General features: G+C 40.5%; 1 protein-coding gene and 1 long non-coding RNA gene across 2 annotated transcripts in view; one reads left to right on the plus strand and one right to left on the minus strand.

Annotated features, from left to right (window-relative positions):
* Nucleotides 1-26299, minus strand: part of LOC101740985 (solute carrier family 7 member 14) — a 124091-nt gene that overhangs the window by 67563 nt on the left and 30229 nt on the right. Inside the window, exon 5 of the mRNA XM_038012107.2 lies at nucleotides 7382-7590. Coding sequence (XP_037868035.2) covers nucleotides 7382-7590 — 209 coding nt within the window. The remainder of the gene's footprint in view (nucleotides 1-7381; nucleotides 7591-26299) is intronic.
* Nucleotides 13865-14995, plus strand: LOC134199348 (uncharacterized). The gene is made up of 2 exons (XR_009973804.1): nucleotides 13865-14264; nucleotides 14344-14995. It is a non-coding gene; the product is annotated as an uncharacterized LOC134199348 (long non-coding RNA).

The raw sequence follows: 26299 nt of genomic DNA on the forward strand, positions 1-26299 counted from the left end.
ATCACCTCTAGCCCGTCCAGGAACCGCTCGAACTCGACGGTAGGCCGATTCGGAGAAAAGTACACCCCGATCACGACGATATTTTCTAACTGTACCGCGACGATCCCGGGGCCCCTGGTCACCATCGCCAGGGGGGGGACCATCGCGGTTCTTCTGATATGTATGGCCGCCAAGCCATCAACGTCCCCAAACCAACAGTCATCCGCTGGGGGAACGAAGTATGGCTCGGCGACCACAGCCACGTCAATTGACCACTCCGCCATGGTCTGGAGCAACATGTCCTGAGCCCCAGCGGAGTGGTTCAAGTTTCCCTGCAGGAAGCGATAGGTGTGATCCATTAAGACTGAACCACATCCATCGCTCCCTCCCCTACTCCATTGCCCCCGCTATCGGGCGCGAACGCCTCAGCGGGGGACAAAGTGCCGGCCGGTGCTCCCCCGGCCAACCGCTTCTTTTGACGCCGCTTAGCTTGGCGGCGCCGATTTCGTTCAGCATTCTTGCTGGCCGGAGGGCAGGCCTTGCCCCCGGCCCGGTGGTCAGCCTTGCGCCCGGCCGCCGCACATAATAAGCAGTGCGGCGCAGCCGAGCACACGGCCGCCTTGTGTCCCGGCTGACCACAGCGAAAGCACAATCCGCTGCGGTCAACGGCACTCGCGCATTTAGCAAGGCAGTGCCCAGTGCTGAAGCACCTAAGGCACCGCCAGGCGCGTGGTTCGAGAAGGCGCACGCGGGCCGCTATCCAGCCCACGCGCAACCTGCCCGGTTCCCCCGACGGTCTCCCGGGCGGAGGAGCAGCCAAGGAGGTGGCCGCCTCTACCGGGCAACGCACCCAAACAGAGCCAGCCCCGGTATAACCGAGGCGCAGCTCGCCTACGGTTATATTCTCCAGGGCGCAGTTGCCCCGGGCGGCAATAGCCGCCGCCACCTCATCCTTAGTGGTGCAGTCGTCCAGGCCGGTCACTCTCAATTCAGCCATTTTGACCGGCCTGTGCACTCGAACCTCCTCCTCAGGCAGAACCGTACGGAGCTTCGCCGCCAGACGCTCCGCGATGCCGGAACTATCGGCACCGGGACACTCTAGTAGCTTGGCCCCATTGGCCGTCAGCCTACAGCGGAGGCCCTCCCCCGCCCCGATCTCGTCCAGATCAATAGCCGCGCACGCCCGGGAGACTACATCTCCGTATGACACGCCCCTGGCCTCGGCGGCCGGCAGCAGCGTTAAGACCACTGCCGCCGACCGCGGCGCGCGCGTCGACTTCTTCTTCGTCTTCTTTTTCTTGGCGGCCACAGGCGCTCGACCCTGTTGGGGAGCAGCCTGAGACGCCGCAGTGGCCGGTGCTCCACCCACTTGGGGAGCTGTCGGTACGGCCCTCTTGGCACCCCGCCGGGCCACCACATTCCACCCCTCGTCCATGTTAGACGGGGGCGGGGGCAGCGGACGGGGTTGAGGCGCTTGCGATGTGCACTTCGCGTTAGCGCCGCCCCCCCGCTTGGCTCTGTCTCGCCCCGGGCCCGCCCTAGTAGCTGGAGCCTGTACGGGGGTGGAGCGGGTCACTGCAGCACCCGACACCGCGGCATGTGTAGACGCAGGCCGTTCAGCGTCACCAGCGACAATACGTTTCGCTTCGAGAGCCGCCAGCCCGCCACCCAGCCTTTCCATTACAGCCTGGACGGTGCGATCGATAATCTCGTCCAGGCTGTAGCAATTCGGTTCCGGCAGGCCCAAGATCCGTGGCCCCGCGGATCCCTGCTGCCGCTCGACGGCCGTCGCCTCCCTAGACCGCGGCGACGGGAGACGCGAACGCCGCTGTACCGCGCGCGATGGTGGCAGCACGGGCCACGGGTCGCCAGCCGCCGCTGAGGGACAGGGACCCCGAGGGACCCCGGAGACCAGCGGCGACACCGCCGGCACAGATGCCGGAGGAGTCCGCGACCCAGCGGCACGCGGCAACGCGGGCGACGACCTCGTCGCGGCTACCCGCTTGGTAGCAGCAACCTTGCCATCGGGCCGCTGCTGCGCCTGTAGCTGTGCTCGGAGCCTCAAATTCTCCGCCATCAGCTGCACCACCTGGTCATTGGCGGAAGCAACCGAAGGCAGAACCTTCGAGACTCGCGAGACGACTTCCCGCAGCCTGCGGCCAGCAGCTTTGGTTTTGGCACTGGTCGCCGCATACGACTTGACGGTCTTCATGGCCCTGCCTATGACCAAGGCAGGGTCCCGAAGACCGCCCTCCTCCTCTTCTGTCGTCCGCCCGTCCAGCGAGGCGACAGACATCGACGCCGATGACGGCGCCGGTGACGGTGCGCCCTTCCCCCGAGCGGGTCTCCCTTTAGGGGGCGGCATCTCCTCCGCGGCAGAGGCCGAATCGGAGACTACCACCACTTTCTCCGGTGGGGCATCCGTGTCAGAGGACGACGTTAGCCCCCCCTTCCCTTCGCGGGAAGAAACTCCCCTCGATTTCCTCTTCCGCCTGACTTTCCCTTTCGGGCCAGCCGCCTCGCAGTCGCTGACGAGCGCAGAGCGCGTCGAGCCAGCGCTGGCACACCTCGGTTCGACGGGTTTTCCGCTGCCCGTCGCACAGCCCCCTTCATCGTGGCATGCTTTGCCCCCCCCAGAATACGTGGGGCAGCATGCTCCCACCGAAGTGGAAGCACGGAGGGATTCTCCACCTAGAGTGGTACCCTCCTGGGGTAATGTTTTTTGTAAGTTTGCCATCATTCATTTCGTTCCTTTGTTATTTAACCAGGGGTCGGTCCCCTGGGACGGCCCTCACGACTGGACACCCTCCAGCCACTCATCCCATCACCGGGCACGTCACAGGCTTAGGATTAGGGCATTTTTTATAGAGGTTTGCATCCTCGCGGCCCCTACTAGGCAGCGGCCCCCGCCCCCCACCAAGTGGGGATTACGGTATGGGACAACCCTTGGGACTAGACTCCCTCCAGCCATTCATCCCATCGTCAGGTGTCAAAAACTTGGGATTGGGGCATTTTTTATAGAGGTTCGCATCCTCACGGCTCCTGCTAGGCAGCAGCCCCCGTCCCCTACTCGGTAGGGATTGCGGTGTGCTTCTTCGAAGCCACGCCGGTAAACCGGTACCCCCCTTTGGGGGGCCTTCCCCTGTAGCCGCCAAGAGGCAGCCGGGGACATGGCAACCAGCGACCGGAAGGGAGTGCCCTCCGGTTCACTTCTCATCCACGTGGGGTCTACCATTACTGACAGACCCACACGTCTGACCACGGTGTGGCCACGCCGGCGTACCGGTACCCTCCTCTGGAGGGCCTTCCCCTTTAGCAGCCAAAAAAGCTGCCGGGGACATGGCCTAGCATTCAAGACGGCTCCAGAAGGGAGCCATCTCCCGCTTCACGCACCCTTTGTCCAGCAAAGGTGGGAAAACGGGAACACGGTGTGCAGTCCTCTTTGTTCACGGCACCCCTGTGCAGACAACGCTGCTCCACGGTATCGGGGTGCACGCTTAAGCCCCACCGCCGCGACAAGGCGAGACCACGTTCGGTGGGGTCCTATTTGGATATAGTAGATCCTTAGGTCTATTTTTTTAGAAATGTGAATATTGAATATATAAAATTTCTGTAGCATTTGCACTGTTCATTACAGTATGTTAATGTTGTTTTTAACACACTATTATTGGCACATACTGCTATCATTGGCTTTATATAAGTACGATTCTTTTCAAAGTTTGCAATAAGATTAGGCACAAGAACTGAATTAGCCATGATCAAATTAAAATAATCCAAGTTCGTTAGCAGAGGCGGATCTCGGTCTATTCGTTTAGTTAATTCCGTAGAATTACCGCCACGCTGAGTGGATTGCAGTAAAGAACAGACATTGCGTTACAATGCAACTTGTAGTTTGTTTGGCTTAATGCGCGTTTTATCTGCGTTCTTCGAGTCAGTTGTCCGTTTAAATAGAAATCAAAGCGGCAGTCACGATCCTATAATCAATATTTAATTACGATTTTATTTAGTTCTAAAACACTAAGAAAACCAAATTCATTTTATTAAAATCAAATGGACGTCACGTAAAAAAACTAGTGTGACACCGAGGGATCTCAATTATATTTATAACCAGCCATGTTCTGATATGCTTTTCAAAATGAGATTACTTTATTGCAGAAAATAAATGTTTTTGTATATTTTATTTCTAATACTAGTTGCTGAGTGACCAGTACTAAATTCCGGTGTTGGGGATTTATTTGTCACGCCTTTGTGTGAGCGGTTTAATGATTTTTACGTGCAATTGCTTGTCAAGTGTTGTCAAATATATAAATAAATATTTATTTATCTCAGTGGCATTGTGTGTATTAAGACAAAAGAAACCTTCTCATTTCTTTTCATAAAATTGTTGTTCTCCTTTAAAAAAATAAGCTTATTCATCGCTTCACACGTACGCTGAATTCCACGAACACCACTAAATCAAATTTAGTACAAATTACGGAATCGCTCGAAGGAGTCGACCCGAATATCTACAATTCATTGAACGTCTATATAGCTAGGATTGTATATAGGGTTGCAAAGAATTTTTTAATAATGAATACATATTAGCCATAAGAATTGGTCTTGTCGTAACTTTGACGAATGATGGCGAGAATCAGTGTGTAGAGATTTAATTTGATTGGTCTCAAAAAAATTACTCCATCCTGCCAAAGTCTTCCAACAAATTTTTTTCAAGGAACTTTGGCGTTGTGGTTTTTGTTGTAACAGAATTACTTTTGTAGGTTCATAGAAAGTGCTAAGTATCTACTCTTTCTCCTTATTTTCTATCTTTTATTCAAAGCTGACAGCCCTATCTTTAATTCAGAACTCGTAAGTACGTGTCTGTGTTAAAAGTTGGTTCTGAAGATCGATATCCTAATCTGATTGCATAATAGGCCGCTTTTTTTTTTGAAAGCCTTCTTCGCAATTCGATTTATTTTAATTGACGTATGTAGACAGATCGGCTCAAGACGTACTTGTAGGTTGAGCTCTTGATTGGGAGACTTTTGTGAGTAAATTTCATGGACTGTGCTCATTGAAACCAACCTTTCATTTTCTTTCGAAGAGTCATTTGAAAAAGACACGTACGTACCAAGTCTTAGCGAATACCGCAGAAAAGATTTTCAATATCAGATTGAACGGAGATTTTTCTATTATAGTAGCCACAAAGCAGCGGCTATCTATTTCAGTCGATAACATTAGGTTCTTCGATGTTTCTTCAGCACTGAATTTTCTTCTTCAAACAAGAAAAGATAGCTGACAATGATAATCAGCTAATACCAGCGGAAGCCTAATTCAGCGTGGAACGTTATACAAAAGTGAATTTATATTTGTGTTTTTTCTAATCCATATTTTAATTTTGTTTTTGGATTTTTTTATTGTTTATCTGGGTGGACGAGCTCACGGCCTACCTGGTGTTAAGTGGTTACTGGAGCCCGTAGACATCTAAAACGCAAATGCCGCCACCTTGAGATGTGAGTTCTAAGGTCTCAGTATAGTAACAACGGCTGCCCCACCCTTCAAACCGAAACGCATTACTGCTTCACGGCAGAAAGGTGGTGTGGTGCTACCTACCCGTGCGGATTCACAACACGTCCTACCACCAGTAATTACGCAAATCATAATTATGGGAGCTTCATTCTTTATTAGACCATGTTATTACTTCACCGTGGAAGGCAACCGTGAACATTTGTTAAGTACGTATTTCATTAGAAAAATTGGTACTTGCCTGCGGGATTCGAACACCGACACATATAGGTACTTGCTTACTTAAATACTTGCTATATATTGATTTTTAATTCTTAAATAGTATGTTATATATTCAAATTTGTATTATAAGTTTTCAGTTCAAAAACAAATCTTATAAATTACTATAAAAATCATTAGTAAAATAAAAAGAAATTTGTCCTAGAAAGTGAAATTAAATGGGACTCTTAACTTTGATAACACTTTCAAATGTTGGTTAATTATAATTAATATTCTTTTTCATGGCTCCATTAGCCGTTTTCATGAAGTGCCCCAAAATTGAATTTAAATTTTTCATTTCTTTAGCGCTTTTTTTTTTATTGTTTAGATGGGTGGACGAGCTCACAGCCCACCTGGTGTTAAGTGGCTACTGGAGCCCATAGACATCTACAACGTAAATGCGCCACCCATCTTTGAGATATAAGTTCTAAGATCTCAGTATAGTTACAGCGGCTACCCCACCCTTCAAACCGAAACGCATTAACTGCTTCACGGCAGAAATAGGCCGGACCGGCCGGATGGTTGGCGGACCACCTGACGGTCATTGGTTATTGTTGCTCATGGACATCAGCAGTTCCAGGCCGAAAGCCATCTCGTTTGAAAGAATAAGAAGAGCATGTCAAGGCATTTGAGAAACACCGTGGAGGGAAGTTCGTTCTAGATCCGGATGGTACAACGAACAAAATATCTCTGGAAACGCACTGTGGATGAACGCAGCGATTCCAATTAGTATGGATAAGCTCTAATGCCGTGGTGGGAGGTGCGACGTTAGAGAGTAGACGGAGGGATCATATTGAATAATTCCTCAGAGCACTTCTCATGGAGAATATGGTGCAAAACAGAAAAGATTAAAGTCCCTCGGTACACCCAGCAGTTCCAAACGATCTGTGTGAACGGGATCAACGACTATTGTTGGATCTCTGGTAGCCCAAAGTTTTGCATACAGTCGTGATCACGGTAGCCTTTTCCATTTATTAGGTTTGCATCTAAAACTAGTTTTTTATATTTTCCAGAATTTCTATAAATGAAACGCTTGTCTGGAAGAGATCGCTTTTAGCGATAAGACCGCCTATTGTACAAATGTATCTGCTTTTTTTGATTGTTTTTTGAATGTAAATTGTGTTTTGGTGTGCAATAAAGTGTATTCTCTCTCTCTCTCTCTCTCTAAAACAATTCGTCTATACTATCGCTCTTAGCCCTGTATTTATTATGACAATCTCTCATATCGGTTTTGAGCGTATAAATATATTATTCCAATAAAAATGTGACTAGGCATTCCGGTATTTCCGCTATCATATGAGTATCATATGAGCGCTATGACATGTCCTTCTTCAAACGAGGCTTGTGGAGAGTATTAGGCGTAGGCAGCGGCTTTGCTCTGCCCCTGGCATTGTTGAAGTCCATGGGCGACGGTAACTACTCACCATCAGGTGGGCCGTATACTTGTCTGCCTACAAGGGCAATAAAAAAGAGAATCAAAAACATTTTTTTTCGATAGGTAGTGGCCTGGATGTGATGCTGGCTTTACTGACGTCCATAAGTGTGGTACAGCGATGTAATGACTAAGGACTATGATAATTTCTGTACAATATCGGGAGTTTCTCTGTTAATAAACGGTGATAAAACCTATATGTGTACGTACCCCGTTCCATCCGTACGGAAGAAAACCCTTATGATCAGTCCAGTTGCTGAAGTCGGCGTAGAAGAGACCGGAGCCCATGATGAACACCCAAACTATGAGGTTGATGGAGTTTAGGATGTTGTTGAACATCAGCGATTTCCTCACGCCAGCGATCAGGACGAGCATCATCAAAAGAGTAATGGCGAAAGCGATGAAGTCCGGGGGCTTGCCTGTAGAAAAAAAAGGTATTTTAATTCATTAGCCACAAGATGTAAATTTTTTTTTTATTGCTCAGAAGGCCACCCATCACTTAACACCCGGTGGGCTGTGGGCTCGTCCACACGAGCCCACAGCCCACCGGGTGTTAAGTGATCATTAGAGCCCATAGACATCTACAACGTAAATGCACCACCCGCCTTGAGATATAAGTTCTAAGGTTTCAAGTATAGTTACAACGGCTGCCCCACCTTTAAAACCGAAACGCATCACTGCTTCACGGCAGCAATAGGCAGGGTGGTGGTACCTACCCGCGCGGACTCACAAGAGGTCCTACCACCAGTAATAATGTCTCTTATTACTATTGTCTGTACTGCGCATTTCGCAGTGTTTACCGTTCAGAATTTTGATGATGACGTTGGATACGAAGATATTAACTGGAGTCCTCAGCAATAGCTTCAGAACCGGTATTTTAAACGAGGCGATTTTTAAATTTTGTTTACTTATCGTATAACCTTACTGCTCAATTTTGTTATCAGGCTTAGTACTTCGTTACAATTAGTGAGTTGAGCCGTATTGGTGCTAATGCCATCGAACTCGCGAACATGGTACCGCAGGCCACAAATATTGCACTGTACAGTTAAAATGTTGCGAACACTCGTGGCAGCGTCTCCGTAATGGCTGTGATTTCATTTGAGGACGTTTATTGCGGTCCTCGACTGTGATGCTCTCAATTTAATGTGGCGTATTACCCTTAATGCGGACAAAGTAGACGAGCAGCTCCCAGCAAAATGGGAGGCTAAAATGTAAAGAGCTGCTTTAATACTATGGCTAGACGTGGTGAAAGATAACTGTTTTACTGAAGTAAAACGTCTGAGCTGTAAGTTTTATCCAGCGGTTTGTCAGTTCCGTTTTCATTTTTTTTTTTTTCAAAATAACTCATATAAATATATTTCGATTTGTTACAAATAAGGTTAACCTTTTCGTAAAGTATGAAATTTCATTTAAGCCAACCCGAACCCTTTCGAGGAAAGTAATCCCAATACCTTGAGCAATTAATTTTTCTAGTGAATATTTAACAAATCCTGCGACCGATCGGGTGAATTCAACGCAAAGAGTTATACAAATTTTAATATTTCTTACCCTACAAACTCATACATAAGATTACTTCGTGGCTGAAATAGGCAATATAGTTTTTTTATTTTTTATTGCTTAGATGGGTGAACGAGCTCACAGCCCAACTGGTGTTAAGTGGTTACTAGAGCCCATGGACAACTACAACGTAAATGCGCCACCCACCTTGAGATATAAGTTCTAAGATCTCAGTATAGTTACAACGGCTGCCCCGCCCTTCAAACCGAAACGCATTACTGCTTCACGGCAGAAATAGGCAAGGCGGTGGTACCTACTCGCGCGGACTCACAAGAAGTCCTACCACCAGTTTTTTTTATTACTTATATTGGTGGACGAGCTCACGGCTCACATGGTGTTAAGGGGCTACCGAAGCTCATAGACATCTGCGATATACATAAATGCCGCTACCCACCTCGAGATATGAGTTCTTAAGTCTCAATTTTTACAATACATCGGCTGCCCTACTCTTCAAACCGAAACGCATTACTGCTTCACGGCGGAAATACGCAGGGTTGTGGTACATACCCGTGCGGACTCACAAGATGTCCTACCATTAGTGGACAATGTGGTAACTAATCGAAGAGGCTCGAAAAAAGTCGCAATCGATTTAAAAAAAATTATATCTTCTAGTGTCAACAAAACCAAAATTATTGAAGAACCAAATATGAAATATGAAATATGAAATATGGAAACTACAAAGTAATCATTCACCAAACATGTCGTTTGAATAGCTGAAGCACCTGCAAGCGAAGCGATCATATCAAACATTGTGTAAACATGCATCCAATTGTTTTGCAAACAGCATTTCGATATTCTACACACGGTCTGTTAACTTTTCATTTCCTTATTTTCAAAGCGATATACTATGGATTTGAAATAGCCAATATCAGCTCTGGTTTTAATTACTTAGATATTTTGCTTTTAGCGGAACTCAAAGGAGTTTTATAGCGGCTTTTATTGATGAATGAAAAAGTAAGCAAAGAGAAATAGCAAATGTAAAATCAGAGTCAACATTTCTTTTACAATATTGTTATTTTTACTGGGCGCTTGTTAAATAAGTATTTGAGTTCTTCAAGATTCCCCGGATTAACTATTAGACGCAATATTTGTAATTATGGCGATTTTTACTTACTGTATAAAAATCATCAATATATCTTCTGTGGATTAAATCTCGAAATTTAAGTAAAATGGAACTGCTCAATTAGAGTAAAGTAGCTTGATATCGACTACCATCAGTGCACCAATAAAATGATGAAAAATCACTTTTAATAGAACTACAATACACTTAGTATTGCCATTATTCACAAAAAGCAAAAAAGAAATTGTATCAAAGCCCGGAAAAAATTACATTCATATTACACTTGATTTCAGGAGCCGAAAATGTTCAGAGACATTTGAAACCTCATTTAAATGATAATAAATATGCGTTGAGTAGCGTTTTATTCACAAATTATATTGGTTAGAAACGAAAAATGATCACTATAGCTTAACTTTCAGTGAGCTTAGGAAAATAGCCCATTTTTTAAAACAGTTTGCACATTATCTATCTTATGCTAATAGTAGTATAACAAAACATTCCCTAAAGTGCCAGAAACTAATGTAATAACTAACTAATACATTTCAAGTCGTAAAGATAAAAGACGCTTGAGCTAACAAACCAACGCGAAGAATCGGACAAACTAATTCACCAACAAATTATTCAGTACATTAGATTTAATATATTATAGAAGATACGCTAATTTTAACGACGATGTAGTCTTTCGTAGTGCAAATGAGATCTTACGATGTTAACGCAGTGTTGCGACGCTTCGCATAGACTCTTTCTTACATATCCCGCCCATAAAGGACATGACCTCACTCGTGTAATCTTGTAAGTGTAGATGCTTTGATTAGACATAACATATGTAGCTTATTACGTTTTTCATCTCCGTGGTTAAGTTTTAGTAATTATTCATTTTAAGTAGCATTAAAAATTTATTGAAGACTCGCTTCTCTCTCTCTCTCTCTCTCTCTCTCTCTATCTCGTTGCTAAAACCATTTGATTTTAATCAAAATGCAAAACGTTTCACCGTCTATTATTCTTAATGCCACATTCAAACAATACAAACATTGAACACGTAACTTGAGCGTAATTTATACGTAAAACAACTTGATGTAACAATCCAAACAAACAAATACTGTTTTCGAATAACAACTCTTTTTTAAATATAAATAGAAAACAAACGTTCACAAGAAAACTTGGTCAAAACATAATCACAACTTTAAAGTTGTAAATTACATTGTTCACATGTTCAAAAGTAATTTTTCAAACAAATCGAACGCGTCCATGCAGAAGTTATTTGATTATTCATGCACCGATAGTTTTTAACTAACAAAAGTAATTTTTTTTATTACACAAAAGCTCTATGGACCACGTTGTGTTAATAAGTTACCGGAGTGAATATCAAAGTTGAAGTACCAATATCCCTTCGACGCAGAAGAAATCGCTATGGCACGGTTGCCATGTGGCATCAGGGATCTACTAACGTATGGTACACTCGCACTTTAGTGAAGACCTTTATAACCTTACACAACTCTCACTTTAAAGATAAAGTGCTGCTAGAGCATCATACAACCAGCTGTTTTGGAACAAAATTAGGTAGGGTAGTGATGTCTCGACTTCTGCGAGTGCACCATCTCGCTGAAGGAGGCGGCGGGGCGCGTGAGAGACGAACAAGCCCGCCGCCGTCGAGCGGGGGCCAGGGAGGCGGACCTTGCCCAAGCCCTGGCCCTCTAAGTGTTTCGGGTCCCCCTCACATGTCGGTTTGGAGACCAGCGAAGGGGGCCTAGGAAGACGACGTGCAAGCTGCTCTGCACACGTTTTACGTAAGAGCATCCGGGTGATGGAAGGCCGGCTATCCTCGACCCACGCTGGTTTTGACCCAGCGGGGTATTCCGTAGGATAACCCATTCTAACCGGCGCCATCTAGGCGGACTCCGGATAGCCTGCCAACCGAGAGGGCTAGTGGTCGTGGCGCCGACGACCGCCAGTCCGGCGTCCTGAGGGGGAGGGTGATGGGAGAGATGTGCTCCGCACTAAATGCTTCACTCTCCCCCCTTTGCCTTTTCATGAGTTCTGTCTCATGAGCGATTTGGATGTTGGTTGTTGAGCGACAGGAGGTTTTAGTCGGTTCGACTCCAATATACCCCACCCGCCATTCCCAGTGTAGGGTGGGAGTAAGGCGATTTCCTCCTGACCAAAAAAAAAGGGGTAGTGATGTCTGTCAGTGCAGACGCGACGTCTTTAATCGCCAAAAGACACTGGAGTCAAAAGAGGCAACACATGATTGAGATTTTAACAAGTCTCACATATGTATTTTAAGTTGAAAATTTGTATGAAGGAGATTATTTGCATATTGAATTTTCCTGATATATCGCCGATGGCTTCGTCGAAACACGAATGACGCTCATTACAATTCTTAAAACTCAAACTGCTCTTTCTTGCTTGAGCTGTTATCCATTGCTTACGTTCAACTGACCGTGTTGCTATTGTGGTATGAGTGGTATCGATAGGTGAGATACCAAATCTGTTAATTGCTTTGAATGTGATATGTACATATAATGAAGATTTCGAATGAAGGCATTACGTAATATAAAAATATTGTAAAGTAATGCTATTGTTAAATAATGATTGATTTTATTGTATCAATTGGCATTTCATCATCAATTACTCCGAACTAGCTTTTTCTTCTGTATTATGTGTACTGAAAATAAGGAGACTATAACCTGTAGGCACATACATATCCTAAATGCGGAATATATTTAACAAAGGTATTGATTTCGTTCGGAATTAACTCGCGGTCGCTAATCACTAGACCAGAGAGGCCATTGATTGATTTAGGCGTAGTTCCTATTCCAAGAGGCAATTCCTGTTATCAAGCATTAAACATTATGTTTTTTTTTTGTGTGGTGTTACGTGGTTACTGCAGCCCATAGACATCTACAACGTAGATGCGCCACCCACCTTGAGATATAAGTTCTAAGGTCTCAGTATAGTTACAACGGCTGCCCCACCCTTCAAACCGAAACGCATTACTATTTCATGGCAGAAATAGGCAGGGCGGTGGTACCTACCCGTGCGGACTCACAAGAGGTCCTACCACCAGTAATTACGCAAATTATAATTTTGCGGGTTTGATTTTATTACACGATGTTATTCCTTCACCGTGGAAGTCAATCGTGAATTTTTGTTATGTACGTATTTCATTAGAAAAATTGGTACCCGCCTGCGGGATTCGAACACTGGTGCATCGCTACATACGAATGCACCGGAGGTCTTATCATCTTTTGGGCCACGATGACTTATGTAATTTTTGTGGTTAGTATCAATGTTTTTAGTTGTGGTTTTCGTGGTACGTTTGGTCTGCTTTTACTCATTCGTGCTTCATTTATCTGATTGAGTTCGAACTTTTTATGGTCATCGGCTACATTCTAGGGAAGGTGGGCGGCACGTGATATTCAACGTGTTTTTCGACTAATTACATATTTGTTTAATTCACTAAATACTTACCATCGAAGTATTGAAGTGAAACTTCTAATGCGACTTCCAACAAGGTTGCGTTAAACATTTAACGATACCATACTAGAAAAAGTAAGAGTGAGAGTGAATGCGTGGGACTCAAACGCATAGGCGTCGTATACTTGTTACAGGCCAGCGCGGCGCGAGTATCAGCAGTGAGTAGCGTCCAATATATTAATGAAGTATTTAAAAAAAAGATATGTATATCTATTTATAATTTAAAATATATATAATATAAATGTTAAAGATGTCGCATATTTTATACACAGAATTCCGTATTACAAGAGCAATCTGATATAAGGATGAAAAATGAAGAAAACCACAATACTACACATCGAAAAAGAAGTTTCACTTCATCCACGTGCACCAAGTTGCACGCCCACCGTTATTTAAAATATATAGAATAACTGATTCGTCTAGTGTTGGAGTGAGATATGTTCCATATGATATAAGACGTAGGGTTTAAGTTCAGTTTGGATTAACGTTTACAAGTGCAGCAGTGTCTTGGCTGTGTGTATCCATGAGCTATAGTCAAAGGTCATACAAACTGGTGTGACAATGGCCTTGACAATTCTTGACGCAACAGGCATAAGAATTTTCAGAATATTGACTTTTCAAATTTATCTGTTTGTAGTCCTCTCTAATGAATTCTAGATTTTTCTATAATGTAATGATTGATCTAAGAATTATATGGAGTTTTATGGAGAGCCTCAAAATAAACTGTACATGAATCAGTTTAAAAGTGATTTTTGCATAAAATCTGTACTTCTATTCGACCTTATAATTATTTCGAGAATTATTTTCCTTCAACGGCCCCATCAGCTACGAACCTTAGGTACTTCAAGCTTTTAAAGAAAAGGAAACTTCATTCTCCTACATATGTACTTATGTATGCACATGCTCATTACGGAGAATCACTATTTTCAAACTTCCAAATTGTGCGACCTAATAAATTCTAACAAAACATCACGTTCCATTCTCAAGACCGTCCTTAAGGTATGTTATTATTCCATTACTTCACTATGTTAAAGTGGTACTGGATTCTTACACAAAGAACTGTCACTATTGTTGTCAGGATCAAGATATTAAGGGGCTGAAAGAAAGATGGTTTGTGTATGACATTCGAAGAGAACTTATTTATAAAAAATACTTTTATACTAACTAATATTAAATATGTTTCATGTTACAATATTAGTATTTTTAATTTCTAAGCATGGATCATAAGAAGTGCCAGTTGAAAGATGTTACTAGAATCCGTCCACAGACTTTAAAGGGAGTAAGTAATCTACTCTAATTAAATTGATATGTGTGATCTAACTAGTGCAGCAGGTTCAAGATGCGTATTGTTCTTGCTAGAAGCGTTCGCTACGCATGTTGGTAGGTATAGTCTATGATAGACACAAAACCCCTTAATAGCTAAAAACGTGTTGAATTTTACTCCAAATTTTTTAATTGTGGAGTTTGTATTGTAAAATTGTTAATTCATTTCAAGTATAACTGTATGAAATTTGTGTTCTTTATTTGATTAAATATGTATCAGATACATCAACACCCAAAACTGTATTCATTGTAGTGTTTTTACTTAATTGAACGAAATATAGTAAAATAATTCCTTTGTTCAAATCGGGTGTAGATAGATGTAATAGAGTCCTCTAATTTTGAATTAATTTCAGAGCTGCGTACACTTTCAGTTCAAATAAAATTCACAATAAACGAAATGGATTTATCGGGCGTCTTTCAATAATTAATGGTGGTGTAGATCTTATTAAAAATTCTTTCAGGCTTGGGAGGAGCCGCGTCACGCTGCTTGGGTATTCCATGATTTATGTAAGGCTTTTGACAGTGTTGAACGTAATATATTGTGGTGCATGTAATTCTTTAAGTCTTGTTTATCTGAAAGAACTCAAATAGCAGATTTTAAAGGAATAAAATACGGTACGGCACCTTACTTAATATGAGTGTTTCTCGTGTTCCCCCCCTTCTTGTTTCTTGTATACATCAGCAATTTACCAAAGTTATATGAAAACCGCTACGTGGTTCTTCTCTACAATAATACATATAATCTGTACTAATATATAAATCGACAGTGGTTTAATGGATGTTCCGTTATTACTACTGAACCATGCATCCGATTGACTTGAAACTTTGTATTCATGTAGAAAATACATGTGCTTAATGGATAGGCTATATTATATATTTATATGAGTGTTGGCCTCCCTGATAATAATAACAATAAACAATAATGTTCATTTTAAAGGCGCAGCGAAGCGGGCCAGTACTACATACAATAAACTGCCTTACCTCAAGAAACTTTTAGTTCGTTCCAAGTGAAATAAAAGGTCTAGGAATATTTTGCATTGAGAGAAATATGTGGTAATTAGCACTATATCAAATGTATAATAACACTTTAGTAGTACGTGACCGCAAAAACTCGTTAGTACTCAAAACGATAGAAATAATTTAAGGACATTAAAAAAACATTATATTGAACCATAACAAATGTTACTCGTAATAATTAAGTCTGCCAGAAGCTCTTTATTGCGTTCTTGTTATTGACAGGTAACGTATTAAAATTTTATCCAACGTTTTTTCCATCAACGTTAGAGCAACAGTTCCGCTGTTGCTTAATCAAAGTAATACATTTAGATTTCCATGCAAAAGGAAGCCATGTTCGCGTCATTCCGTACTAGGAGGTTGGATGAAAGCAAAGTTGTGTAAAAGCAGGAAAATACTATAGAGACGGGAATGCAGTTCTTAAATGAAAAAAGTCATTACCATCCATCGGCTTTAGTTATGCTGGTTCTTTTATGTACTACTTTTTGAATGAAAGTTTTCTTCGTAGGGGCTCAAAGTCTTTAGTTACAATTAGTTTGTTGCTTTACAACTTTGTGAAAAACTGAAAGTATGATTGGCTTTAAGCCCTTTTTTAATACTGATATACCAAAAAACCTGCAAGGGTAGGTACCGCTACTCTGCCAATTTCTGCCGTGAAGCAACATGCGTTTCGGTTCGAAGGGTGGGACAACTGTTGTAAGACCTCAGAACTCATATCTCAAGGTGTGTGGCGGTATTTACGTTGTAGATGTCTATGGACTCCGGTAAGTAATTAACTCCGTAAACTCGTCAACACATCTGTGCAATAAATAAAAGATCTTCTCGATACGAGCCTCGTAATTCCAACATTTGAAGTTTGCAAACCCCTTTTTTTCGGGTAGAAAGCCGAACCTCATCCACGAGGTTTCCGCACCTAAGGGGCGCGCGGGATATGTGGGTCCTTAACGGTCAGCAAATGTTGGGATCAGACCGCCTAAGGATGTTATAAGCCCCTACACATCAAACGACTCCCCTTGCACTCTCTCTCCCGACGTGAGATATCCGCTCTGAGTCAGAGTTCGGGCAGATAGGAGGGTTACCGCGGTCAACGCTACAACCAGAATCGGGGACAAGTACGCCCAACCGACGGGTCGTCCATCGATCCCGATCGGTCCAGACGATCATCGATGACGCCATTCTCAGTTAGGCAGCTCGGGCGTTGCCGTTGGTGTTCCAGTATACCTCGCCGGGTCAGAAGAAGCCTGCCAGGTCGAAACACGTTTGAGTGACGGTAACGTGCAGCGCAGCTTCGACCCCTTCAGGTCGCCCGGTGATCATGACCGAGAGCAGACGGCCTCCTCAAAACTTTCAAACGCTGATTTAACCTCTTAGTGTAACAACATTTCAAATCAATGTTAAAATTCATTCGGCAACGTGCGAACTTATTGTGGTACACTTCATTCACGGTTGTTTGCATAAGAGTTAGTGTATTACGCAAACGAACGCTCTGAGATCGTGGCAATGAATGATAAAAAGTGTTATTTTTTGTACGTTATTACAAAGTTAAGTCGTACACTGTGTGCATTACTAATAAAAATCTTACGTTACGGACGTTTTTCTCCGGTTGAGGTATCCCTCCGCATCGTCCCATAAGGAACTTTGTTCCAAAATCATTTTAGAAAATAGTCGAAGTGCCAGTCCTACTGTAAGCATTTTATCTTTACGCGTTAAAAAAATACCACCACTGCAATAAGTGAGAAGCTAAATCTAAAATGGGAAGCCACGTCACGTAATGCAGATTAAATACAAACATATTACTGTCAAGTAAATATGGATTTTCGTTAAATTTGCAATTTAAAAGTGTACGATATATTAAGTAGCGAGATTTTACAGGGATTTTAAATTTGTGATGATTCAGATTAAGTTAGACAGGTGTAGTAGCTGTGGTATTTTTGTGGGCAACGCGATACATACATAAACTTGTTATGTTGATATGGCAGAACTGAAACAAAAACTCTTAGCCAGATTGCGTTTTGCGATAAATACATTCAGGGAAATTAGTTTCTCTTCGGACCCAATGAAGTCGTTTGTAGATGTGTTAAGCTTGTTGTTTTACGGTTTTCGTGTTCCATAATATCAACGAGGATATAAATGTTGACACTAATAAAGTAAAGTAACGGCTATTATGTATTTTTATTATTTTTAGAAAGGTATTTCATTTTTCATTGGTCGTAAAGTTGGCTGATAAACTGAGGTGTCACCAAGCTGCGTATTTCTTGCCTGATTCTGTCACGCGTAGCCGTTGGAAGGATTGGAAAGTAATACTACATATTTTATATTGATACTTGGACCTTGGCATTAACGTAGTGACAAATGGCTTTAAGAATGACGAAGATCATTCGAGAACTACATTCGATTTCTCTGATGTATATTTTTATTGTATTTGTAATTTTCAGTATGTCACATAAATTCGTATGTTTTTTTTTATAAAATACCAATAATTATAACGGAACTATGACAATGTCTTAGCAATCTATATATATAAAAGAAAGTCGTGTTAGTTACACTATGTAATGTAGTCTATGGTTAATTATTGTAGAATTTTGAAGTTGACCGGTTGATGTGTTTGTTTCACGTTCCTAATAGCTTATTGTGTAGAGATAGATAATAAAGCCATGGCGCGACCAACTCTATCAAATCGTTCCCGACGAAGCCATAATGCAACTAGGATTCGAAACATTGCGAGAAAGGACTGAAGAAGAGCAAAACAATACAATAATAATAATAATAATAACAGCTAAAATACATGACCAATAAATTATCATTAAAATACTTGCTTTTTTAATTTATATTAACTATACAAATAAAAAATTGATCTTGATAAAATTACCTACCAATTGACCAAATCCGAGCGTGAAATGAAGGAAAACCTGATTTCGTCTACGCGTAGCCACGTGTAATATCCACGTTAAAGTTTTGTTGAATAAACAGCGAATTTACAAAGGATTTCAACATTCCGAAATGTCAGTCCGACTGTTACGGTAGCGGACGTCAAAAGCAAGGAATGTACATTCAGCTGGTGCAGCCCGCAAACCGCATCGCTTTCCGAAAGGTATTCCGCCTGACGTGTTCCGATATGAGCATTTTGGGGTATGACAGAATGCACCGCTGTTTCAGATTAGCAAATAGTTTTAAATGGACTAGACAAGGTTTTTTTTCTTTTCAATTTTGGCAGAGTTTCATATATTTCACTAGATTGGTACACCGCCCGTAATTCGTTTCCAAATGATTCTTGTCCACCTGATGGTTGTCTGGAAGAGATCGTTCTTAGCGATAAGACCGCCAATTGCACTTTTTTTGTATTTAATGTATCGCACTGTTTATTTGTTTTTTGGTGTACAATAAAGAATACTCTCTCTTTCTCTAAAATTTGCAAAATTGTGTTGACTCTATCACAGCGCTGTAAAAGTTTTATCTGTTTGTGACGTTTACATTCGACTTCATACAGTTGCACTTCAAAGTACCAATGTATTTCAAGTGGGATAAAACAGGTCTTCACCTATCAAGTTGCTCCAATTTATATTATGGCTGGCAATAAATTCTAAATTCAAATGAATATTATTTAAAAAATATGGAATTCTACTTTCAGATTGAGTTTCTCTTTATCCACAGTACTCACAGACCACACGCCGACAGATTTGTTATTTTTCAAAGCTTAGACAGCCCAGAGGCTGAGAAAAAATTAAAACCTGAGAAGCAGCAAGAAGCAAAACGCCTTTGAAGAGTTTGTTAGCTTCTGTACATCTGACTTCTTCAAGTATGAATGGCATTAAAAAATTACAAGTGCGCTGGCCGAGATGCATCGATACCATGGGTGCATATTTTGATTGACAGGAACAAAAAAAAAAATTATACAAAAATGATATTAATTTCTGTATTCAAAACTAAAATTTTGTAGGTAAGACCATTATACAACTCAGCGAAGCATGGACGGGTTACACCGGTGAAAAATACTTCGTGTTTATCTCAATTTAGTTATAAATGCTTACACTGAAATCTTTTAAGCGCGGTTTAATTTGTTTTTACCACTCGTTTGTTTTGATCTGTGCGCTTAGTGCGAGTTTTTAGACTTCTCCCTTCTTCTTCTTCTTCTCCCGACTTTTAGCTTCCCTTCGCCGCTAGGGGCGCTGTTTCAACTTCACACAAATTTTCGTTAACTTTTACGCGATCGACAAGTTAAAAAACTGTGCACACTAGCTAATTTAGAATACTACTTTTTTTTTTTTTTTATTTATTTAAGGTCGCTTTTTAACAACTAGGGTCATTAACGACCACAGTTTACAGTATCATTTTAAGTTACATTGACTTGAACATCATACTAAATTATACAAACCAATGATCTTTAAAAAACTAAGGTTCTGTTTTTACCCATCTTGAGATGTCAGATCAGACAATCTATTGTTCATTATGGGATTAGACAGAACCTGACTGAGTCCGTCATGAAGCAATTCATAATATCATGATTTATGAACTTTTAAAATTAAACGAACACTGTTTTGGTATGCATGACGAGCGCTCGAGATTTTTGTGCCACGCCGCTCTTTAAACGTCCCTCGTGGGTATTAAAAACAAATTTCTAAACGTAATTTTCGTTCAGCACAGCACAAGAGCCTGTAAAAATCAGGAATCCGCCTTTTTTTATTACGGAGTTAATAATTTCGGTGCTCTCATTTATAGGACCGGTATCATCGGATATATTTTCCGGATCTACTCGATATTTGAATTAAGATTTCTAACATTCGATTTAATTATGAGATATTAAAATTTATTCCACGGTACATAGTGCAAGTGTCAAAATATCTCGTCCGGGGTGCCTCAGTGAAAGGAGATCCGAAAACTCAAAAGTGAAATGACTTGAATGAGGACAACGAAGATTTTATGTTATATTAATTCTACTGTGATAGAAATGATAATAGCTAGAACTGAAGACGTCACACGCCCTAATAAGAACTAAACGAAAGAACGATCTGATATATTATAAGAACTGTATATTTTAAAACTTAAAGAAAACGGTGAAATCTTTCAAGTTATTTGAATTCAGAAATTAATTAAAACATTTGCCTCTGAAATCTTACACCGATGGAGAAATTACTTTTTGTTCACTTAAAAAGGTATTTTATTAATTTTTCTTGATGAAACATTTATTTTTTTATTAAGTTTCTGCATTAAATTAACTTAGGTAATAGTTTAAGAAACACATTAATGATATCCGCGCTCTTCACTGATGACTCCGCTATCTACTACTCGTGTAGGAAGAGGTCGCTATTGCATCGGCGACTCCAGATCGCCAGTTGCATTGACATCAAATCCACGAAAAGCACAGCGGTGCTCTTCAAAAGGGGTTGCCTTCCGAATACCACTTCGAGCAGCCCACTCTCTAATAGACATCTACGACATAAACGCGCCACCCACCTTGAGAGTTCTAAGGTCTTAAGTATAGTTACAACGGCTGCCCCACCCTTCAAACCGAAACGCATTACTGTTTCACGGAAGAAATAGGTTGGGTGGTGCTACCTACACGCGCGGACTCACAGAAGGTCCTACCACCAGTAATTACGCAAATTAAAATTGCGGGTTTGGTTTTTATTACACGATGTTATTCCTTCACCGTGGAAGTCAATCGAGAACATTTATTGAGTACGTATTTCATTAGAAAATTGGTACCCGCCTGTTTTTCGAACACCGGTGCATCGCTCAACACGAATGCACCGGACGTCTTATCCTCTGGGCCACGACGACTTCAAAACTTTCTCGCCGGATCTTCTCGGTGGGTCGCGTTTCCGATCCGGTGGTAGATTCTGCAAAGCACTGCTCTTGCTAGGGTCAGTGTTAGCAACTCTCCGGTTGAGCTCTGTGAGCTCACCTACAAATGTTAGGGTGAAGCTGAAATAGCCTTTCAAGGCTATCAGCATAGGTAGGAAAAAAAAGACTCTGATGTTCAAATGGTTAGCGAACCACACAACACAGCAGGTTGGTCTTTGTGAAAGATATTTACTAGCCGATGTCTCGGTCTATTTGTTCTTGTGTTTTTTGTTTCCGGCGCCCCTAATACGGGTTAAAATCCTCTTTTGAGGGCGTTATTTAATGTGCATTCGTTATTTGTGTGTTATTTTAATGTGTAACTATTACTTTAATATATTCGTTAAATCTTATTAATTGTAGAGTATGAAAAAGGAAAGAATGACTGTACATTTACGGGAATTTTAATTAAAAAAAAATGTTTATGGCGTCATAGTGAAAAACATCTTATGATATTTTTCCCTAGGCGACGTATCAATAACGATCGTTTCCTGTTACAGGCTGCAGCTATAAATTGAATTCTTCTTAAAGTGTTGGTGTTCAATTTTTTTCTCTCTCGCTATTGGAACTTTAATAGTTGAATCAAAAGGTAATTTATACGTTTCGGAATCCGTCTGTAGGCTAACTTATTACAAAAAAGACCAAGGGAAGTTTTTTAATGGCCGTAAATATTTAATAATTTTGTCTCCCATTTAAAATACAACACCTTACTTTTTCATAGATTTATTATAAAAAAAAAGAACACAATATTCCTAACCCAAAAGTACATGTTATTATCCGAACCTTACCGACACCTTACTTGTATTCCAATTAAATACATTCATTTGTCAGTGTGAAAAGTTAAGTGACAATGGGGACAAATTTAATAGTACACGTTCACAAACTAAATTAAATTCGCACTACATAAATCGCGCAATAGCCCTGTAAAAGTGGGACTTCACTTGGTGTACTTTTAGAAATATTCGTATTGTTTGTTCGAAACAAAATCACGAAACCGTAAAAAGTTCTAGGTTTATTTGAAAACGATGAAAAAGCCAGTATGAAGCACAAAAAGAACGTTTTACCGAACCTCGTGTCTACAAAGTAAAAGGAAGTTGTTGTGTGCTTTACGTTTCAAAGGCTTCTCTTCCCCGTGAGTTAACTTTAAAACAACGAGTTTGAAATATAATAGACAGTACCTTGTCCTTTTCGGAGCGAAAACGTAAAAAAACCATTATAAGCTGCAACTTTTTAAATTTCCGGTTAAAAAAATCAGAAATATGTAATAATATGCTGTTTTGTAAGCCGATAAACTATTTTTCTTAATCTTCTTACATTATTTGCGTAACTGAGTACTGTTTTTGCTCAACAAAATCCCCAAGTCAATCCCTCTTGGATTTAACCTGAGATGCAATTAGATTATTGGAATTTCAACGAGGTGCCTCGAGTGTATTTAGTTTAATTGACACGCTCTGGAAATAGCTGCGACTTGTAATTAATTAATATAAGGACGGAGTTTGTTTACGTCTATGTACTAATAATGAGCCATTTTAACATAAACATAAAAAAAGAAAAATAAGTGGTGTATTTTTTAAAATTTAATATCATTCTTACATTACTTACTGGTTCCATAATATTTCTGAAATTCTTAAATTTTAGCTAATACTCGTAAATGCTGGAATATTAGTTACTGGAATATCACTGTTATTAACAGCGGATTAGAAATCTTTTGAATTTAGCGATCGGGGTAGTTGAGAAATATTAATTTAATGACATCACTATCAAACAGTAGATGAGCGACAGTGATAGCAAAAAGTCACCGATACACTGTAAATTTCCTCATGAACGTCTATGAATTAGTAATTGCTAGTAATAGTCATTGAACAGTTAGCGTGGATGCTGCTTTATCAAAATGCATTCTTTTTACTAATTACTATAGAAAATAATTTGAAAGCCAGGTGTATGTTCGTCTGCTAAATTTACAAAAGGCTTTTAGTATATCTTATATATACCTCAATGCAACTAAAACGAATAGATATGACTGCGATTTCAATTTTCAAATATCTATTTCATACTAGCTGACCCGGCAGACTTCGTAGTGCCTCAGTCGATAAATAAAATACCTATTTTTTGTATAAACTTAAAACAAAAGGAATCCGTCCGACGGGGGATAGATACATCAAAGGAAAAACAAAATTGTTATTTTTATTTAATTTTGAGCGTTTTCATATTTATCTACCTTTTAAACCTTCTCTGGACTTTCACAAAAAAATTCAAGACCAAAATTAGCCAAATCGGTCCAGCCGTTCTCGAGTTTTAGCGAGACTAACGAACAGCAATTCATTTTTATTTATATAGATGAAATTATTATACATTAAATTATTTTTCTACTTTTATTTAAATTTTCACATTATTTAAAAAAACATTTTACTATTTATTATTATTATTATTTTTTTAAATTTTTATTTTCTCAGCTTATGCTGGTAGTACTTTAGTGACATTTACGGACTCGGTCAAGTAAATGTCACGGTTTCTTGGGGTTGGCTAACTATTGCGTTATGTGGTTGATCATATTCTATTTGCAGAAACTTTCGTACAATTCTGCACGTGTTTAATATAGCAGCTTTTTGAAGAAGTATGTAGGTGTTAGGTTTTAGGTCAAGGAGCTTCAAACCATGATGTATATGTTTTGGAATAACACCAGTTGTGGACAATACTAGAGGGACAATGTATACTTTTTGTTGTTTCCAGATTCTTAAAACTTCATCCCTAAGGTCTGCATATTTGTGTATTTTTTCTGCTATTGTTTTTTGTAGGTTGTGAGTGTTAGGGACAGCTATATCGATCAGGTAAGTGATTTTATTTATTTTGTCTCGTACGGTAATATCGGGACGGTTGTAGTGTATGGTTCTATCGGTTAGTATTGCGCGGTCATAGTAAATTTTATGAGTGCTATTTTCCAAAACTGTTTTAGGAGTGTATTGATAGTATGGTGTATGTGTGTCCGGGATGAGTTCATATTTGAGAGCTAGTCTTTGATGTATAATGTTTGCAATTTGATTATGTCTATGTGTGTAGTCTGTTTGTGCAAGATTAGGGCATGCTCCAGTGATATGTTGAATAGTTTCTGGTTGGTTGTGACATTTTCTACATCTATCGTCTGTTACTGTAGAGTCTTTGATAATATGTTTTTTATAGTTCTTAGTGTTAATGATTTGGTCCTGGATTGCTATAATGAAGCCTTCAGTTTCTGGAAATAGAAATCCAAGAGTGAGCCATTTATTTGATGCTGATTTGTCTATGTGCGGTTGTTCGAGATCTTGAGGATGTCGGCCATGGAGTGTTTTCTTTTTCCATTGTTCTATTTTACAGTTTTCAGAGTTATTTTCTACATTATCTACTTCCAAATTTTGGGTTAGGTTTAGCGGTGTGTGGTTCAGATCATTACTAACTATTGCTTTGTGGATTTGACTACTGCTAGATTTTTCAAAGAAAAATGATCGTAATTTAGATATTTGTGTGGTCCATAGGGTAAATATGTCGATAAGGCCCCTTCCTCCATCCTGTCTTTTGATTGTCACTCTTTCTATGGCAGATTTTGGATGTAGGCAATTGTGTTTAGTAAGTATAGTTCTTGTTGCTATTTGTATATTATTGATATCTGTTTTAGTCCATTTTATGATCCCAAAGGAGTAGGTTAATATAGGTATCGCATATGTGTTTATTGCTTTTATTAAGTTTTTAGCAGCTAAGTTACTTTTACTTAAAATATTTTTATTATTATTATTATTATTATTATTATTATTCTGTTATTTCATTTACAGAAATGATAATGTCAAAGAGGTATATTGCTTCGTTTCGTTCGTTTATTTTTATTTGTTATTTCCAAAACATTTGCTTAACACCAACAACGAGGCTTCTGGCCACACTATAAATAAATGTTGTTCCATAAACAAGCTTTAACAGTTCTGGCTGCATACATCCGGATCATACGCACGGTAGAATTTCATTCCAGTAGCCTTTGGGATGCAAATTCGGACGGTGTAGTCCTAACAAAACAATTCGACTGTAAGAAAATATACGATAAGTTTCAATGAAACGAAACCTTTATCGGTGTATCTCAATTTAAGCTAACATTGACGTTACAATTTGGAAGACCATTTTATTTATTCTGGTTTTTAGATTAATAGAACAATACGAAGATATAAAATGTTTGCCTGCGAAATACTATGCGCAGCCCTTGACCATTGTCTTTTCTATAGGTTTTTTTCAGCAAGTTTGAAGTCGTCGTGGCCTCAAGGATAAGACGTCCGGTGCATTCGTATCTAGCGATGCATCGGTGTTCAAATCCCGCAGGCGGGTACCAATTTTTCTAATGAAATATGTACTTAACAAATGTTCACGATCGGGTTCCACGATGAAGGGATAACATCGTGTAATGAAAATCAAACCCGCAAAATTATAATTTGTGTAATTACTGGTGAGAGGACCTCATGTAAATCCGCACGGGTAGGTACCACCACCCCGCCTATTTCTGCCGTGAAGCAGTAATGCGTTTCGGCTTGAAAGGTAGGGCAGCCGTTTTAACTATACTGAGACCTTAGAACTTATATCTCAAGGTGGCTGGCAGATTTGGGTTGTAAATGTCTATGGACTCCAGTAACCACTTAACACCAGGTGGGTTGTGAGCTCGTCCACCCATATAAGTAATAAAAAAAAGGAAATTGTAGAAAAAGCAGCATAGATATCAATCAAAGGAAGAAATATTTATAGATATATTCAAAGGTTAAATCTTTGAGGTGTGTAATTGTTTTCACGTTATGACATCTGAAAAGCGTCGGACCGTGAACTATACATAAATCCTAATACAAAAAATACTA

The sequence above is a fragment of the Bombyx mori genome, chromosome 1 (assembly GCF_030269925.1).
Source record: "Bombyx mori chromosome 1, ASM3026992v2".
Lineage (NCBI taxonomy): Eukaryota > Metazoa > Arthropoda > Insecta > Lepidoptera > Bombycidae > Bombyx > Bombyx mori.